General features: G+C 36.8%; 1 protein-coding gene across 1 annotated transcript in view; it reads left to right on the top strand.

The window, feature by feature from the left end:
- Positions 1-20964, top strand: part of Nf1 (neurofibromin 1) — a 1119557-nt gene that overhangs the window by 652049 nt on the left and 446544 nt on the right. Inside the window, exon 37 of the mRNA XM_090400295.1 lies at positions 13398-13535. Coding sequence (XP_090256421.1) covers positions 13398-13535 — 138 coding nt within the window. The remainder of the gene's footprint in view (positions 1-13397; positions 13536-20964) is intronic.

Below are 20964 nucleotides of genomic sequence, written 5' to 3'. Positions count from 1 at the left end.
AGAAATATATAGTGAATGTTGTTACGACAGTTTCAGATGTTGTGAAATTTGGTTGAAGAGAATTAGCTTTTCAACTCAACAACTGTCGGTTGCCTTTGTCTTTGGGTCGAGGTTTTTGTTAATACCGCAACAATCATATGCACGTCTTCATAGCTGATCTCTCATGTAAAACAAAATTTAACTTGTACTTATTGTAACAATTAAAAAAAAGGGTTGAATAATTTATAAGCGTATAAAAGGATATCACCTGTAAATCGTTTACGTGCCAGCAAAATTCTTGGAAGTGCCACAGGTTCGCTATCTATGTCCTACACCAACCTTTCATTGGCTTGGTATCAATCATGGCGATTCTTCTCTTTTCATTCATATCATACCAAGGTAGCAGACTCACACTCTTTATTTTCTCATTTTTTTGCTTCTATGATGATCTCTTCCATATCTTCTTTCATTACATGTTTCTCATCTTTCAAATCATTCATACCTTGTAAAACAATCAATTCCTTTGCTTCTCCCCTCTGTGAACCAAGAGCTTCACAAACTTTATCTTTCCACTTGGGAAACATCCTTTTGTCACTCTTTCATAAACATACTTCTCATCATCACATCTTTATATAATATCTTCACCTTACTTTCAGTTTCTTGCTCTTTCATACCTTTGCCAATCACTATCATTTCATTCATTCATTCTCCCTCCTGCTATGTCAATCACAAATCCTTTCTCCAGTCAGTCAAGCTAATGGTTTTGTTGGGAAGCGCTCCACATAAGCATGCTATTTCTCTTCTCACTGTTGCCTTCATCCACATTTCCTTCAGACACTCTTTTTATATACACTCATTCATATTTTGTTCACTATTGCTCACTCCTTCCATTGCTTTATTTACACTTTCTACTTTGTTGTTAATATTAGAATTGGAAATTTTAAGTTCAAAGATCACATAGCAAAAATTCCATATACAACTCAGAGAATAATCGCAATGTTGAAACAGACATTGGTTTTTAAGGATAAGGAAGTCATTTTCCGTATTTACGTGGCCTTGATAAAGCTTCATCTGGACTGTAGTAAGCATTTTTGTTCTTCCTGGTTCCAAAAGGATGAAGAAGCTGTGAGAAAGAGGGTGTAATATGATAAGTCTGTGTAAACCTCTGAAATAGTGTTGTAAGATATCTGTTGATGAAATTTTTTGTTATATGGAAGGTAGGGCAAGTTTTATGTTTATAAAGGAATGAGAGCTAGATTTTTCTCTTTCAGTGCAGTGAATGAGTGGAACAATGTGCCTGTTGATATCAGTGCATCTAGTGTAAATGAGCTTAGACGTTTCTCAAACAGTAGTTGAGTGTGTGGAACAATGTGCCTGCTGATTGTGAGTAAATCTAATGTGAATTAGTTTAGGCGAAGTCCTTTAGTGGGTCCTTGACTTCCTGAATGTCTCTGATATACTTTTTTTTTCTTTTTGATATACTTGTTTGGGTGGCATTTCTGCTTTCTTCCTTGAAGCTTCTGCAGAGCTTATCTGAGGAAAATAATAGATCGCAGTGATTTTATGATTTTGTTTCAGTACTTGTTGTGAGCCAGATGTAGATTTAACTGTCTATATGTATGTGCTCGGAATCATATATATGAGGATATATATATATATATATATACACACACACACATATATACAGAAAAACCTCGCTTAACACGATTAATTAATCCATCAATTAATGTGCCCTAAGCAAAATCACATTAAGCAAATGCAGTAAACAATAGGGATAATTATAATTCATCCATCAGTTAGCAAAAATTTGAAAATAAAAATTTATAAGCTGTATTAGAGGATAAAATCATCAATGTTAATAAAAATCAGTTGCGTAAATTTTTATCTAATGTCTAAACATTTGATTGAGCTACATTTTTACAAAACAAAATTAAGTAAAGATGTTTGATTAGTGCTCGACTTTTTCATCTTGTCATGCAATTTGTGATAGCTGGCGATCACTTTATCAGTATTTCAGCAGACTTCAAAACTTTGTTCATCAGGAAAAGCATGAAACATAATTTCTTTAGCATGCTCAATGTGATTGAAAACTAGCTCAAGTTCTTTTGCAGTTATCTTCTTAGTTGTAATATGCATGCTGTTCTTCTAGTTGAAGAAGATCGTTCTCTCTTATCTGTTCTGAATGGGAATCGAGCAAGTTTCTCATATCTTCATTATTCGGTTAATTAAATCCAAGTTCTTTTCCAGTTGTGCCGATTTCTTCAATAATATTATCCGATGGATTATTAAGTTTTTGTTGGTTTCATCCTCTCCTAATGAACTTGGATTTTGCACATGGTAAACTAAAACTAACATAGACTTGAGTTTAAAGTCTCCTTTCTGCATTGCCTCCTAATAGAAGCATAAGACAATCTTTAGATACTTTGTATCCCGTTTGAGAGTGATGGAAGACAATCCATCTTGATCATTAAATGGCTTCTATTTCCGGTGATCTGCATGCTTAAAGAAGCAGTAGCAACTTTTCCTTGTTCTTGGTGTTCTTTGCTCTTATTTCATATAGTCCGAACTGTAGTCTCATTGTGTATCCCAGGTCTTGCACGATCATTGTATTACTAGCGGCACTTTCATGTCTCTTAATGACTTCCAGATTTTTCTCTAACATAATTACTTTTCTTCTCTTTTTATTACTGCCGCTTTCACTGAAGAGACCTCAATAAAGGTTGAAACTAGTCTGGGTAGTTGCTCTTCCCTTAATGCATAACATTATACATATCCGCAAGGAGATGTGTTTTGCATTATGGGAGATACTGAGATAGGAGTGTTGGTAGCTTGCTCCTCCTTTGCAAGGAGTTGCCCAGTGTTGTACCACTTTACCCCAGTCCTGAAGATACTTTCAGGCCCAAACTTTGTTTGCACACACTTGGATAAAGGATTAAACTAAATTTATTACTGCCACTTTCTTTATCAGCCTTTCTCTTTTCCATATCAGGAGTTGAATGCAATAAAGCCTTATAGGTATCTAAATTAAAATGAAATGAAGGAAAAGTGATTGATCAGGAGAACAGAATTTGGATGTGATAGCTTTGAGTCAACCACAAAGTGCCTCGGGCAACCACCAACAGTACTGCCACTGCCCATTGACTGCTACATCGACAAGTGTCGCTGCTCGCTGCAGATTGGTGACAAAACATTTCTTGTAACATAAAAAAACTGCATTCACTGATTGATTGATCACTCATTTAAAACAGAAAATAGTATCATTTTACTCAAACACGCATATGAAATTCGCATTAAGCAAGATTTTTCTGTGTGTGTGTGTGTGTGTGTGTGTGTGTGTGTGTGTGTGTGTGTGTGTGTGTGTGTGTGTGTGTGTGTGTGTTTTTACACACTTTTTTTCTAGTTAACGTGTAGAGACGAGTACATGCCCCCACAGACTACTGCTGCATGAGCATGGTTTAGCCTTTTTTTTTGGGGGGGGGGATTGGATTTGGATATGGCACGTTTGTGTTCTTGTAATGGTGTTAGATAGGAAATTTGTTATAGGTTTGTGTATCTGTGTATGTGTGTGCATGCATACACACACGTGTAATTTCTCTATGATTTTCAGTCTCACTATAATATCTATATAGTACCTGCGTCAGCTCTCTAGCTACCTACATAACTCTGTAGTTATGTAGGTTCCTAGGTTTCTGTCACAGAATGGCAGTTTGTTGATCATGTTAGGTATGTAGAAGCTTCGGGTGGCTTTCCATAGTGATTATTGTACTTGTATGTTATGTAGTTTGTTGACCATCGTCTTGTTATCTGATATGTTGTTCTGGTTACTCTGTAGGTTGGACTGAAGTAATGTTTTAGCATTATTGTGTAGTGGCATAAGTGTTTCACCTTAAATATTTTGTGTTCTGTCCTTGCTGCCCGTATATGTGTACGCTGTTCTCTTTATTCCTAGAATATCAGTTTTACCATTTCATTTTGCAACAGTTGTTATCTGTTAAGTTTGTGGTCTGCACAAAATGTATGATGTAATTATATATCTTAAAATGTTTTCGTGTAATGTTTTATAGATTAGTATTTTTATGTGTGTCGGAGCAATGTCTTTTAATCGATATAGTTTGCTTGCTGTTATTCTCAGTTTGTTGTGTAGATAGTTTTGTATGGCTATTCCAACTTTAATCAGCATCAAAGTGAAGTCCGAGATAATGTATTGTTTTCATTTGTGTGGCGGTTTTAGGAACAGGGTTTTGTGTATAGGAGGATGAATGTTGGATAGTGAGATATTTAGTATCGATGGGTAGGTTCTGGGGATTTTTGAATATCATTAGCTTTGTTTTTTCAGAGTTTGTATATATGTGCATTTTCAGTTAGTGATCAGATTGATGTTGTGTTGCATATTTGTGTAAGCTATATTTGCATTGTTGTGAATGGATACTATGGCTGTGTCATCTGCATATTGGAAGATATTACATTTTAGGGGGAGGATGGCTGATAACGTGTGTGTAATAAACAGAATGGGAGAAAGAACAGCTCCTTGTACTCCACAGGTTACCAGTACCTCTTTGTTGTGCACTGATCCTATATGTGTGATATGCTTTTGTTTTTCATGTATGCTTTGAACCACTGGAGTAGATGACCTCCAATTCCGATATGTGTTGGTTTGTTCAACAAGGTTTTGTGTGTTAGTGTGTCAAACACTTGTTAGGTCAATAAAAATGACTAATACTATTTTGTTTTTATCTAATGCAGCATTTATTAGATCTGTGAAATCTTAAAGGAGTATTGCTGTTCCTTTATTTTTTTGAAAACCATATTATGTTTTGGAGATGATTTGGAATGTTTGATAATAATAAACTACTCAGACCAGTTTCGACCTTTACTGAGTTCTCATCAATGGGAGTCAGATGCAGAAGTGATACCATGGTTGAAGTAATGTAGAAGTTTATTTTCATATACAAGTAATCAAAAGGCATCGCAGCCTATTACTAAAGTACTCTGGATTAAAGATAGATGTTTAAAGTTTTACTTGTTTTTACTATGAATTAAAGATGCCAAGAAATTATATTCTTGGTATCCAAGCGTAAGCAAACAAAGTTTGCACATGAAGTAATTTCATGGCTGGGCTACTTGTATATACAGGATAAGGACTTCACATCGATTGCCTTAGTATCCCATAAAGCAATGCATGTATTCTTACGAACATGTATAATACTAGTGGCCCTTTCCATAATCCATAGCATTATACCATAAGGATATGAGCATTGGCGCTAGTGTTGCCGTAGCACGTGGCGGTGAATTTGAGCTGTGCTGAAGAAAGTAATTTTTAATTGTTGAATAGTCCGTTTTTCTACGCTTTTGAGTGCTAAATTGTTTCTCTGGAATACGAGTTGTTTTTTGAAGTTAGTTGTTGTCGTGATATTGTGTATTTTGGTTACCGAGAAGATGGGGTTGGATGCATAACGGTGGAAAACAAGATGAAGCTAAGTTTTCGTTACTGTATTTAGTTTTATTTCATTTTATTTAGTGTACTTAATGTTTTGCTTGTAATTATTTGTACTTTTCTTATTTATTTATACTCCCTGACACTAATTAGCGACACTTTTGAATAATTAACGATTACGCTAGTAGTCCCTCGGCAGTAACGAACGATGGTGGATTCAGCGGCAGTCAAAAATGGTATGTCGGCAAGTCCTCCACCATTTAAGAACTCTATTATAAGCAATATAATAAGGGAGTTTGTGGCATGCAGTACTTACGGCATGTATGCTTCTCGGGAATTGGATATCTGGCTTGTGAGGGGGGGGGGGGGTGCGTGTGTGCATAAAGTGCAGGCAGTGGGAGGAAATAAATGCAGTAGATATCTCAATAATCAAACTTGTTGCTCCAGGAAAGGGAAACGAATACCTGAAGACGAGTAGTGTGATAGGAGAGAATGAAGAAAAAAATATCAATGAGAAAATAATAGTTGATAGTGTAGAAGGCATGAATGACTGTGGAAGTTTAGGAGATGGTTTTGTTTGGGAGAGTGAATTTTGATTAAGAGTGACTGACCTGCAGAGGGAGATAGCAGAGCTGAAAGAGGAGGTGGAATGTCTTGGGAGAAGTATGAAAGATGAGATTAGGAGAATGGAAGAGATAAATGCAAGGCAAATCGGAGTAGGGGAGAGAGAGAGAGAGTTTTCGGAATGATAGGAGAGGAGAGAATGGAATTGGATGTGGAAATGGAAATAGGTATGGGAGTACTAGAATAGGAGAGAATGGAAACAGTAGGAGAGAGAGACAGGTATGGGAGTGCTAGAAGAGGAGAGAATGGAAACAGAAGAGGGTATAAGAGAGAGGTATGGAAGTGCTAGAAGAGGAGAGAATGAAAACAGGAGAGGGAATGAGAGAGCGGTATGGGAATGCTAGAAGAGGAGAGAATGGAAACAGTAGGAGAGACGGAATGAGAAAGAGGCATGGGAGTGCTAGAAGAGGAGAAAATGGAAACAGTAGGAGAGACGGAATGAGAGAGAGAGGTATGGGAGTGCTAGAAGAGGTGAGAATGGAAACAGTAGGAGAGACGGAATGAGAGAGAGGTATGGGAATGAAAGAAGAGGAGAAAATGGAAACAATAGGAGAGAGGGAATGGTAAGAGGTATAATGTATGGGGACTCAATGATCTGTGGTGTTCAAGATAGGATGCGTGAGAAGTGTTTGCCAGGAGGAACGATAGAAAGTGTGGCTTTGGTAGTTAAGAGAGGTGAAAGGGTGGATGAGATGAATGTGATGGTGGGAACAAATGACTTGAGTGGTGGTGTAAATAGGGTAGCGAGAGATATGAGATTCTTGCTTGAGGTAGTACGAAAGAAGACACAGAGAGGAAAGATAGTGCGTGTGTTGCCTAGGTATGATAATGATGAGCTGAGCAGAAGGACAGTAATATTGAATGACATAATAGCTAGAATGTGTGACGAGAGAGGACTGGATTATGTGGATGCTTGGGGTGCGTTTGATGACAGAGAGGAATTGTATGCGAGAGACCGCTTACATTTGAATGAAGAAGGACGTAGGCATCTGGAGAGATTGCTGTTCTGAACAAGTCATTGTGTCCCAGGGAGGATGGTAGCAGGGGTGGCCTCTTATGGGAATGGGTACTTAGGAGATGGGGGACGACATCAGCTAACACTGAGCCCAATGGAGTCTAGTGGGGATAATGCTGGGTATAGAAACAACGGCATTTATATGCTTTATACTAATGCCAGGAGTATCCGGAATAAGGGAGAGGAATTGGTGGTGCAGATAGCATCAGCCTGGCCAAAAATTATTGGGATCACTGAGACGTAGTTGACAGAAGAGGATATAATAACAAGAATAGAAGTCGCTGGGTACAGCATTTTTCGGCATGATAGGAAGGGAAAGCGTGATGGTGGAGTACTGCTTTTGATAAGTGACGACCTATGTCCTCTAAGAGTGGAGACTTTGGAAGGCAGTGACACTAATGATTTTGAAAGCATATGGTGTGAGGTGGGAATGGGTACCTAGGAGATGGGAGACGGTGGGCAAGACAGGATATTTAGTGGTGTGTTGCTATAGGCCAAGGAGCACAGAGGGTGGGGACCAGGAGATGTTGAGACAGTTGAGTTTGGCAAGTGCAAGAATGAGTGTTATGGGAGATTTTAACTACAGTAGTATAAATTGGGGAGAGGAAGATGCATGTAGTCTGGAATATGAGAGGAGATGGGCCCTCTCATATTCCAGATAACATTACCCTCATCTGCCCAATGCTGTATATGGTCCTTCACTACTTTCTCCAAGATCTTACTAACTACTGATGACACACAAACTGGCCTATAATTACACTTCCAGTCTGCTACCACCCTTATGCAATGGCACTATCTTACCTTCCTTCCATTCCATGGGCACCTTTCCCACAGCCAGACTTTCATTGAAAAGCCAGGTCAAAGCACTATCAGTTCCCTAGGATATAATGGGATAAAAATGGGAACAGAGCAAACGATGCAGAGGACATAGTGGAATTGTTCAATGAACACTTTATTGGAGTATTTCATCCTTGAGGAGTCAGTTTTAATGCTAGAGGGATTGGGCAGGTTCGAGGTTTAGAGGTACAGGAGGAAAGTGTATTTCAAATACTGAGTACTCTGGATGTCAATAAAGCTGAGAACTGGATGGTATTCACCACAAGTTTTGAGAGAATGTGCTGAGGAACTGACAGTTCCTTTGACCTGCCTTTTCAATGAAAGTCTGGCTGCCGGAAAGGTGCCCATGGAATGGAAGGAAGGTTAGATAGTGCCGTTGCATAAGAGCGGTAGCAGACTGGAAGTGTCTAATTATAGGCTAGTTTGTGTGTCATCAGTAATTAGTAAGATCTTGGAGAAAGTAGTGAAGGCAGATGAGGGTAACTCATCTGCCTTCACTGAAGGCAGATGAGTAATGAAGGCAGATGAGCAAAGTAATGAAGGCAGATGAGGGTTGACTCTCACAGATGAGGTTACCCTCATCTGTGAGAGTCAACATGGATTTGTGAAAGGGGTGCTCTTGTTTTAGCAATATGCTAGCCTTTTATGATAAAGTTACAAGAACATTAGATGCGGGAAAGGCATATACTGCAATTTTCTTAGACTTAGCGAAGGCATTTGCGGTGCCACATGATAAGCTGATATTTAAGTTGTGGCACATGGGTCTGGATGTCATATTGATCAACTGGATTCAGGATTGGCTGTCCGATAGGTATCAGAGAGTTGTGTATGGTGGGACAGTTTCAAGTAAGCAGAGGGTTACTAGTGGCGTCCCACAGGGCTCAGTACTGGGACCTATATTGTTTAACCTTTCTATCAATGACATTGTCAGTGGATTGCAAGGGGATATTCAGTTGTTTGCGGACGATGCGAAGCTGGGAAGGATTATTAGTAATAGTGCAGATGCGGCAGCCCTGCAAGAGGATTTGAATAAGCTAGATAGATGGGCAAATGAATCGGGGTGTCGGTTTAATGCAGCAAAACATAAGGTCTTGAGGTTTGGGAAACATCGATGGGACACTGCATACTCTATGGGAGGAGTTATACTGGAAGAAGTAGGGGAGACAAGAGATCTGATGATTGATAGAAAACTGAAATTTAGGGGACACGTTGTAAAGGTGGTGAAGGTAACACAGAGGATTGCTGCAATAATGAGAAGGACGCTGACCTGCAGAGATAAAACAGTTATCATTCCGTTGTATAAGACCCCTGATCAGACCACACTTGGACTATTGTTCTCAGATTGGTCTCCAGGATTTGAAGGGGGTAAATTAACTGTGGAAAGGGTACAAAGGCAGATAACAAAGATGGTTTCAGGACTGTACAATGATAGTTATGAGATCAGCTGAGGGAATGTGGACTGCAGAGCTTGGTGGATAGAAGGAGAGGTGATATGATTGAGACTTTTAAACTGGTGAGAGGTCGTTACAGGGTTGAAACTGGGGAATTCTTTCGCTTGGTTAAACAGCCGGAAGGAGTGATGACAGGCCATCCCTGGAAGTTACGAAAGGAAACTGTGAGCAAGATGGTGAGAAGTGGTTTCTTTGCATGGAGGTTGGTTGAACCGTGGAATGCATTGCCTGATGGAGTGGTGAGAGCGAGAACAGTCAATGAGTTTAAGGAGTGGTATGATAGACTTTGTGTTTCTTAGGGGGGACCTTCCCTCGATGAGTCTTGATGGACTTTGTGTTTCTTAGGAAGGACCTTCCATGATGAGCCTTTTTACTCCATGGAGGCCTGAATAATAATAATAATAATTATTATTATTATTATTGCATTATGGGATACTGAGGCAACTGATGTGAAGTCATTAGCCTCTATATACAAGTAGCTCAGTCGTGAAATTACTTCACGTGCAAACTTTGTTTGCTTACGCTTAGATAAAGGATGAAAAATAATATCATTTCTTGGCATCTTTATACAAATTTTATAAGAACTATTATAACATGAATCAACCTTCAAACAGTAGATACTTAAAAAAACAAATGCATTTGACATGTGAATAGCATGAAATGAAATAGACCATGAAGCAAAAAATAATAATCCAGAAGGAAAAAGAAACAGAGGAAGACCCTTAAAGAGATAGTGCGAGACTGCAAATGCTCTGAAAAAAAGATGATGACTCATACCACATAACCATAAAATTCAGCTCCTTCTCTCTTCTCCCAATACTCATGTGCTCACGCACTTTCTTACTTGAGCAGCTTTGGCAATATTGATTCACAGTCATATTGAAATTTAATGAAATGAATACAACACAAAGAGAACAAATTAAACAGCAGGTTTAATAGTTCCAATATTTCGTTCTGTCACAGAAACATACTTCAGAATTACGTTATGAAAATTGTAATGCACACACACACAAAACAATAAGTGGAAGAAATTAGACTTTTTAAAGCCTAAAGTCCTATTATGGTGCCCTCTATAGGTGCTATTGGTTTGGTTAGCTAGACCTGACTGGCCATAGTTGTGGTAGTGGATGTATTTTTTGTGTTCATCTAGGCAGATGTTAGCAGATCTCCCAGTTTGACTATAAGTTGAAAGAACATGGAGCCTTGTAAACACCTGGAACAGAGAAGGAACAAAGTGGGTCCTTTGGAGGTGGAGAAGAGAAGCCAGCGCTTTTAATGAGTCTTGAAAGGAGTGCAGTGATTCTATTTCTTTAAAGTTTTGGTTAATGTTTCTGAAATGCCCTGGATATAGGAATAGTAATAGCATTACTCTAGTTTGCATATTGAGAGGGATATATAATTTGTAGATCTCTTTTAGTTGTAACCATTGGACAAGAAAGTTTGCAAATAAAGGTGAGTTCAGTTTTGAGGGAAGCTTGGGTAGAACATAGGTTGCACACACACACAAAACAATAAGTGGAAGAAATTAGACTTTTTAAAGCCTGAAGTCCTATTATGGTGCCCTCTATAGGTGCTATTGGTTTGGTTAGCTAGACCTTTGGTCAGCAAAACTATTGGTTTGGTCAGCAAAACTCTTTGACAAGGGTTTTGATGACACCATATTGGTGTGTGTGGGGGGATGACAGTAAAGTTTAGGTATGGATCTCCCTGTGCAGGTAGGTTTTCTGTAAAATGAGAAAGAGGGGATGCCATATTGGGGCAGATGTGTGATTAGAGTATCTAAAAGAGGGAGGCTATTGTTATTTTCTTTTTCCGTAGTGAACTGGATAATGGGGTGCTGGCTGTTGGGATGGTGAAGAGTGATGTGCATGAGCAATGTAGTTAAATAAAGAACACTCATCAATATATCTCAGCAAATTGAAGGGTTACAAATGGCAATACCCAGAAAATGTTTTTCAGAATACTGTGAATAGAAATTGGTCAGAGGAGGGGAGAGGGAATAGCCCAAGAAAGTACCTTCCATCTGTTTAAATAAGTGTCTTTTCAAGAGAAGTACCCAATATGATAGGAAATCAATAATGTTGGAGATGGGGCAGGGGGGAGCATTTTTCAGTAAAGTGTTAGAAAGGAAGATATTTGTAAATAAGGAGGTGACATCATGATATTATTATTGTTTAAAACTTGGTTTAAAGATTTGAAATGTGTGGAATTTTTTAATAAGATGCAGTGTGGCTAGTAAGTGGAATTAAAGATTTTGCTAAATTTTGGCTAAATTAAATGATAAGGAGTCAGTAGCATCTACTATGGAAAGGAGAGGAGAGTGTAATTAGGTTTATGAATTTTAAGTAATCTTTATTACTAGGGTTGGTCGCAGAGAAACTGAATGGTTTGCATTTTTCAACAACTTCAGGAGGCCAAGATGTGACAATTTTAGAAGACTTTTTAAAAACTTTTCTGGGACTTGGTAGGATCATAATCTAGCAAGTTTATAAGTAGTGTGATCTTTGAACAGCGCATTGATTTTTTGATTATAATCACTGGAATGGGGACAACAGTAGCATTACCTTTGTTAGTTCTAGTAATGACTGTTGTTAAGCCTAAACACATCTTTATTGATTTATGCTATGCATTCTGAATGTGCAAAGTCAGTGACACTTACATTTTTAATTTCTTGAAAAATTAATAGATACCTTGAAAGTGAATATTATACTTCTTGGAAAGTAAAATAAGCATAATATATATATATATATATATTCTAAATTAATAAATTTTAATTTTTGATGATTTTATATGCTGGTTCAAAACAATAAAGTGTGTTTTATTTGTTTTACTTCATTGTTTTATTATTATTATTATTATTATTAACATCTGACCTCCATACAGTCAGAGACTCATCTTGAGAGGTACACGCTATTGCACATCCAACCGTGCCCTAAACTGATTTGATTTGTCTACATTCAGAACACACTCCAGCAATGCATTCCACTCAACAGCCTCTCTCCATGCAAAGAACCTCTCCTCTGCTCACTCCCTCCTTATACAGTTTCCAGGGATGACTTCTTGCCCCCCCCCCATTCCCTCTCCAATTCTATGAAATATCTCTTCCATGTCAACCTGATAACAATCCCTCACTAGTTTATATGTTGCAATCATATTCTCCCTCCCCCCTTTCTTCCTATTCACAAGGCTTTGCATTCTCTCAATCTGTCCTCATACTCCACATTCCAAAGACCACTAACTTACCTTTGTAAATTTTCTCTGGACCTTTTCCAACATATCCTCATCACCATGAAAACCTGGTGACTAAATCTGTGCACAATAATCCATATGAGGCCTGATCAAAGCCTTATACAATGGCATCAAAACCTCTTTATTTCTACATCAGGATCCTCTTTTGTCTCGGTATTCTCTAAGAGCACAAGCTGACTTATGTTTCTTTTCCTTCACTGCCTCTTTAACTTCCAGTGTCCACCATGGAGTTCTGGTTTTTCTATCCTTGCAGACAACCTCACCACATGCCTCTCTGGCTGAATGAATCAGCTGAATTTTTGTGTTGGGACATTGTGTTTTCTTCACGACTTGCCACTGATTCTCCAAGGTTTGGTTCTTGTTCTCAAACCTTCCATTTTTTCTTGAATAACGTTTGTGTATTTTAGTCTGCAGTTCACATCTGAGAGCTGCTCAACTTTTATTCGCTTTAAAACTTTCTTACATGTTCTTCTTTTGATTATGAAATTGAATTTTATTCTGCTCAAGACTAAATAGTGATCACTTTCAATTTCAAATCCTCTGTACACTCTAGTGTCCTTCACCAAGGAGAAATCATCACTATGAACAATAACATAGTCAATGAGACTTCTTATTCCTTGGCTCTTCTCTCCATGTGAATTTGTGCACATTTTTGTGTTGGGACATTGTGTTAGTAATATTAATAGTCACATTAATAATGTGAATTAATTAATATTAATAATCATAATAATTAAATGCTAATTATTAATTAATAATTTTGATACTGAAATTAACTCATTTTAAAATTTTACATTCTATTTTGTTATAGACTGAATTTCTTCAGAAATGGTTTGTGGTACTTCCCGAAGTAGCATATGAGAAAATACAAGCTGCATATATTTACAACTGTAATTCTTGGGTCAGGGAGTATACAAAATATCATGATAGAATTCTAGCACCTTTAAAGGTACTGTTTTGCATTGATGTTTAATTTAAAAAAAAAAAAAAAAAAAAAAATTAAATGTCATGTATTTTGTATATCAAGTTTTGAACTTTCTAGTAACTAGGTAATTTTTGCTGATCAGTTAATCATAATTATTGATGCACCTAAAATGTTATGTTTTCCAAGTTTCCATAAACATAAAAAATCTCAGTCAAACAAAGGTGTTCAATGTGAATTTTTTTTCTTTCTGGGATGAAAGGTTACCCATCTCATACATATCAAACATTTCAGCTAATATCATTAGAAATATTTGAGACATGGAGATATGATGTATTAATATTAGCTGCTCTTAATCATTTGATGTCTTCCATATTATGATCTCCAGCAATCTTAACTGCAATACCCATAATTCTATGGGTATGAAAATTATATGTATATTTTTGAAGCCTTGTTGCCTGAGTCATTAGCGTATCCACTCTCCAGCCAAATGGCTGTGGGTTTGGATCCCACCATGGATGTTTGTGATTGTCTGTGAAAATACCAGTGGTGGTAGGCAGTAGATGGTGCTTGTGTAGATGATGACAAAGATGGAGAGATGTAGAGCAGGTAGAGCCTTTCCTCAATGAGTTAGGACTCCCTGGAGGTGTCGTGTAATAATAATAATTTTAATAAGAATAAAGCAGATACGTGTTTCACTAATTTTGACGGCATCATCAAGAAACTGCACTAGAAAAATAAATGAGAAAGTTCTGAAGATCCACAAAGTAACTTGAAACATACTCAGAGGATGAAAGCACAGTCAGGCATGTGAAATTGTCTAGCATAAGTATTATGTGCAGTTTGTTATTACCACCACCACCACTAGTACATCATATCTCCATATCCAAATATTTCTACTGATATTAGCTAAAATGTTTGATATGTATGAGATGGGTAACCTTTCATCCTAGAAAGAAAAAACTTCACACATGTATGTGAAAACTAAATAAATTTTTTACTCCTTTATGTTTTGCTCAATATGTCATGAGCTTCATTCAAGGAGAAGGCAGAAGAACTGGTAACAACATTTAAATCTAAATACACGAATGAGTCATGCAGCATGTGTATAATATTACATCTCAGTTGCAGTTGAGCAGTAGGAGGAAACACTATTAAAATTCAGAGACATGGGTATAGATGTATAATTAATTAATTAGTTTTAAAATATTATAAACAATTAACACAATCACTTCCCAAAACTTTGAGACAGCCATACAGTCTGTCCAATTAAAATTAGGGTTATGGCATAGGGTTTCAAACAATTTGCAAAAATAGATAATCAAACTTGAACCCTGTAGTATAGCATCTGTATGTTTAAGTGAACTGTGTTTAGTATTGATGGTATGAAAAGCAAGTCCTTCAGATTCCAGAATGAAAGCACAGTCAGAAGTTCTTGGCCTAACAATTTAAAAACAAATTTATAATTTCAAATTTATTTTTATTTTTCAACATAACCTCCTTTAAGACTATTACATTTATTCCAGCGATGCTCCAGTACCATTAGCCCTTTCCTGTAGTGGTTCTCAGTAAGATCTGCAAAATACACCTCTACAGCTGCAATCACCTCTTGATTTGAAGAAAAACGCTGACCAGCGAGGAAGATTTTTAGTTTTTGGGAAGAGATAGAAGTCAGAAGGAGCCAAATCTGGGAAATAGGGTGGATGTTCCAACAATTCATAGTGCAGATCCCTTAATTTTCCCATTGCCAAAACACCTTTGTGGGCAGGTGCATTGTCCTGATGAAAGATGGTTTTTTCTTCTGCAGACTGGGTCCTTTCTCATGAATTTTTTCGTCTAGTTAAAAGATCAGAATAATATTCCCTGGTTATTGTTTTACCCTTTTCAAGATAATTAATAAACATAATGCCTTTAGCCTCCCAAAACACCAATGCCATGACCTTTCCTGCTGATGGAACTGACGTCTTCTTTGGCACCAAAAAACTGGCTTCTGTCCACTGTTTTGACAGCTGTTTGGATTCTGGGGTGTAATGGTGAATCCGAGTCTCATCCATTGTAATAAATCGATGCACAAAATCAGTTTTATTCTTGTTAAAACGCTCCAAGGAGTGTTCAGAGATTTTCATGTAAGTGCATTTTTGATCTGCTATGAGCAAGCGATGCACCCATCTTGCGCAAAGCTTTTTTATTTGCAATTCTTCATGCAAAATATATCCTACAAATTCTTGTGAAATGACTATGCTGTCAGCAATTTCACGCACTTTGACTCGCCAGTCATCCAATACTATATCGTACACTTGATCAATGATTTCTGGTGGTGTTGCACTTTTTGGACGTCCTTGATGTGTATTATCTTCAAGGCTTGTAAAGCCACTTTTAAACTTGGCAGCCCATTTCTTAATTGTCAAAAATGAAGGAGAAGAGTGCCCATAAACTTTAAATGAATTTCTTTTGACGTTAAACCTTCTTTTACAAAGAATTGTAAAAGAAGGTTGTCTGTATCAAGGGATACAGACGACACTTTTGCTTCAGACAGCTGTATAAAACAAACTACTTGATAAAATAACTTGCACTTTCACATGGATGCTTATGACAGATGTACTAAATTAGAAAAAAAAAAAAACCTTGCCAATAGTGTTGCCATCTATGGTCGATGCCGAGAACTTTTTAGACCACTCTTGTAATCTTGATGTTCTTGGATTCTAACAGCAGCAGAAATTTATTGAGCAAAATATATAGGAATAATAAATTCTATTCAGAGAGAGAGGTATGGAAATGATAGAAGAGGAGAGAATAGGAGCATTAGAAGAGAGAGAATGAGAGAGGGGTATAGGAATGATAGAAGTGGAGAGAATACAAACAGTGGAAGAGATGGAATGAGAGAGAGAGTTATGGGAACGATAGAAGAGGAGAGAATGGAAACAGACAGAGAGAATGAGAAGAATGCAGGGGAGTGCTGGAACCAGGGATAGAGTGATGCTGGACAGCAGGTAGGTAGGGGAACACAGAGTGAAAGAGTTAGAAGAGAGAGAGTGAGTGAAGGATGCAGTTGAACAGTCAAGGAACAGAGTGGTATGAACTGTGATGTATGGAGACTCGATGATCCATGGTGTGCAAGATAGGATGCTAGAGAAGTGTTTGCCTGGAGGAATGAAATAGAGTGTGACTATGGCAATTAAGCAGGGTGAAAGTGTGGATCAGATGACTGTGATGGTGTGCACGAATGACTTGATAGGCAATGTAAATTGGGTGGCGAGAGATCTGAGATTCTTGCTTGAGATTGTAGGAAAGAAAATGCAGAGAGGAAAGATTGTATGTGTGTGTTTCCCAGGTTATTGTGACAAGCTGAGAGGAAGAGCAGTAATAATGAATAGCATAATAGCCAGAATGTGTCAGAAGAGAGAATTGGAATATGTGGATGCTTGGAGGCATTTGAGGACTGAAAGGAACTGTATGCGAGAGACTGCTTGCATTTGAATGAGGAAGGACATAGGCATCTGGAGAGATTGCTGTTTTCTGAACGAGTTGGTGTGTCACTGCTGGGAAACTAGAATTTCCAGGGTGGATAGTAGCAGGAGTGACCTCTTGTGGGAATGGGTGCTTGGGGGAGGGACAACATGGGGTAACACCAAGTCCAGTGGGTCTGGAGGGGATATGATAAATATAGAAGCAGTGACATTTTTATGCTTTACTAATGCCAGGAGTATTCAGAATAAAGGAGATTAACTGATAGCATCAGCCTGGCCAAAGATTATTGGGATCTCTGAAACGTAGTTGATGGCAGATGATATAATAACAGGAATAGAAGTAGCAGGGTACAGCATTTTTCTGCAGGATAGGAAGGGAAAATGCAGTGGTGGAGTATTGCTTGTGATAAGTGATGACTTGTGTCCTCTAAGAATGGAGGCTTTGGAAGGCAGTAACACTAATGGTTTGAAAGCATATGATGTGAGGTAGAGATGGGCAAGACAGAATATTTAGTGTGGTGTTGCTACAAGCCAAGGAGCACAGAGGATGGGGAGCAGGAGATGTTTAGGCAGTTGAGCTTGGCAAGTGCAAGAAGAATGATTCTTGTGGGAGTTTTAACTACAGCAGTATAAGCTGGGAAGAGGAAAATACATGTAGTAATAAGGGAAAGGAATTTCTAGAATTATTGAGAGACAAATCTTAGGCAACATAATAGAGGGAACAAGAAGTTCAAGAGTTTTTGATTGGTCATAACCAGTGGTGGCTCTTGGCTTGAAATTGTGGGGTTGCTGCAACTTTCAAAATATACATACATACACACTGTAAGTACAGTGTATACATGTTTGAATAAAATATCAAAATTATGGAAAAATTTAAAAAAAAAATAAACATGAAAAAATATTGTTTATTGTCGATAAAATTATACAGTTTAATATAATTCAAAATTACTTAAAAATAAAATCCATTCCTTTAATTGTAATTAAAGGAATGGATTTACAATTTTTGAACATTACAATTAAATCCTTTAATTGTAATGTAAACATATGCTACACGCTCATATTTTTGCACGTGTAGCAATAACACTGTGGTAAACACAGTGCTGCTAGCGTTCTTCACCCTCCTAAGTGCTACAAGATGGAATTTTATTATTTGTTATAAAAAATAAGAGAATTGTATAGGATTGTTGATGATAAAATTAAATATTACAAGCAAATATAAATAAATTAATTAATATATTTATATATCGAGAAAAATTGGGGGTGCTGCAGTTCTGCAGTGCCTATGCATTAGCCACCCCTGGTCATAACATCAGAATTGCTGATAATAACTGTGATGACATCTCTCCCACCAGTTGGAGAGAGTAACCATATGGTTTTGACTTGGAAGATGAATAGACATGCAGGAGTATCAAAGAGACGGGAATGTACAGGCCCGGCACAAAGCAGGGGCGGAATGGGTGAATGCCGCAGGCGGAAAAGTAAAATGGCAGAAAACTTAGAGTTTATGTTACAATTATACTGGAGGCAGAAAAAATTTTTTAAAAAAAATTAAATTTATATATACATATTTTTAAAGCATATTTATATTATATTCTAATTATAATCTCCAAATAATTATTTTTATTTTGATAATCCCTGGCACCAGTACCATCGACAGAGTGTAGTATAGAGGGAGCCTGCCTCATGGTGCTGCTTAACACTCGGCGGCGCTCGCATTTGATCTGACAGATACATGCTAATTGTTAACATGAATATTCTTTAACCTACCTATTGTATAGGTTTGGGGTCATGAGTCGCTGCGCATGAGTATATTACTAGTGCTATTTTGCACTTTTGTTACTGTCAGTTTGGTTTAACACGTGTTATGCAAAGATTTGTGATATTTGACCCTGCGGAGGTCCTGGCAGATCTGACAGATACTTGCTAATTGACATAGATATTTTATTGTATAGGTTGAAGGTCATGACTAGCTTCCCGTGCATATGTTACGAGTGATATTCCACACTTTTCTTTCTTTTTTTTTTTTTTTTTTTTGCTATCAGTTTGGTTGAACATGTTTTTTGTAAAGGTTTGTGATATTTGATAGTAAATTACCGTGAGCTCTGATGTCAGTATAGCTCATAAATATAAATGCTCAGATTATTCGTGTGCTGAACAACACTGTGAAATATTTAGGTGCAGAATATTTATTAGAAATCTCATAATGCAGTTAGTGTTAGAACAAATAAAAAGGCGTTCAGAAATCTCTACAGGTGTGAATAGGCCTTTACACCTGAAACTTCATCAATTTCAGACACAATTTGAAGGAAATTCTAATGAAGACATAGATACGGCTCCCTCGACAAACAGAAAAAGATGTTTCGTGTACTATGCATCCAAACGAGTCACTTATCAAAACATTTTTGCAAGCATTGTAAAAAGTATTATGCTTTCAGCATAGCAATATTGTTTGCAATGACTGTTATGATGGAAATCTAACTATTGAAGATTCTGATTAATTAATGCTAAATGCATTTGTTTAGTTTTATTTTCTTTCATTATTGATGTTTGCGTTATTTTGTAACAAAAATTTTTATTCTTTATATTTCTTTGTTTCAATAATTTCTAGATTATAACTGAAAATAAATAAACCAGCATGAAATAGAGAGCCAAAGGCTTATTTATCATACATGTCCTCTAGAACATCTCTTCCCAAACTGTGGGCCGCGGTCCCCTTCCGGCCGCAAGTTTTGTTGAGGGAGCCGTGAAATAATGAAAACAAATTTAAAATGTTTTAAGACTAAGTAGTTCTTTTTTTTTTTTTTTTAATCTTAAAAGAAGCGCATTTAATTTTTATTATTTATTATTTCTTTTATGTTATTTTTTTATATTTTAATGTAAAAAATTACACATTGGTGTTGGTTCACAAATTTTGTTTCCTGCGTATTTCGGCACTTAATGAATATTAGTAATTATATGCTTATTCATATAAGTTTCATTTCAAAGGTATTGATAAGAAGCACAAAAAAGCTTACAAATGCAAAATCTTGAATATAAACTGTATTAAATATAAACTGTATTAAATATAAATACAATAATTATTATAATAATATATGTCTGTATTATGATTTTTTTTTAGATGGGTGGGGCCATAAAATATTTTAATTTTTACCTTTACATCCATAAGTTTGGGAAGCACTGCTCTAGAAGATGTGCTTTGCATTTATGGAAAATACTAAGGAAAGTCGTCTGGGGCTTACTCAACCTTTACTATGAGTTGTCCATAAGGCACTACTTACGCTTGCATCTGCTGAAACGTTTAGTTTCTATATATTCGGCACGAAACCCTTGTAGTTTCTATATTCGGCTATGAAATAATGTTGGATTCAATATTCACTTAATTTGTACCATCATGTATTATATTTGCAGTGTTTTTTCTTTGTTTTTTTTTTTTTGCATATTAGCACATACTAGTAATGAATGTATCTCTCAGATATACCATGTCGTACGCTGCAAAATTACTGGGAACTCGTTCAGCCATATTATGGCAACAAGATATTTTACAAAAATATAGCATTTAGTTTATCAAATAAAAAAAGGTGCCATTTCCCATTGACAGTTAAATATGTGCTTATTATATTTTATTAATAAAAAAAAATTATAATAAATTTAGTTTAATCCTTTATCCAAGTGTGTGCAAACAAAGTTTGCGCCTGAAAGTATCTTCAGGACTGGGGTAAAGTGGTACAACACCGGGCAACTCCTTGCAAAGGTGGAGCAAGCCAGTCCTGAAGATACTTTCAGGCGCAAACTTTGTTTGGTATGACATTCTAAGTGAAGTCAATGCATCTAGCAAAAAAAAGCAAAATATGTCTTGCAATATTATGGAAGCTTTGAAATCCTTAATTGTCACAAAAAAATTCTTGAAGTCATACAGAAGCGAAAATAATTTTTTGAAAGTTAAGCACCAAGCCCATAACTTTGCTCTAAATATTGGGTTGAATGCTGAT

The sequence above is a fragment of the Typopeltis vanoorti genome, chromosome 11 (assembly GCF_054136105.1).
Source record: "Typopeltis vanoorti isolate ZY-2024b chromosome 11, IOZ_Tvanoo_1.0, whole genome shotgun sequence".
Classification (NCBI taxonomy): Eukaryota; Metazoa; Arthropoda; class Arachnida; order Uropygi; family Thelyphonidae; genus Typopeltis; species Typopeltis vanoorti.
This window is presented reverse-complemented; position numbering and strand designations above follow the sequence as displayed.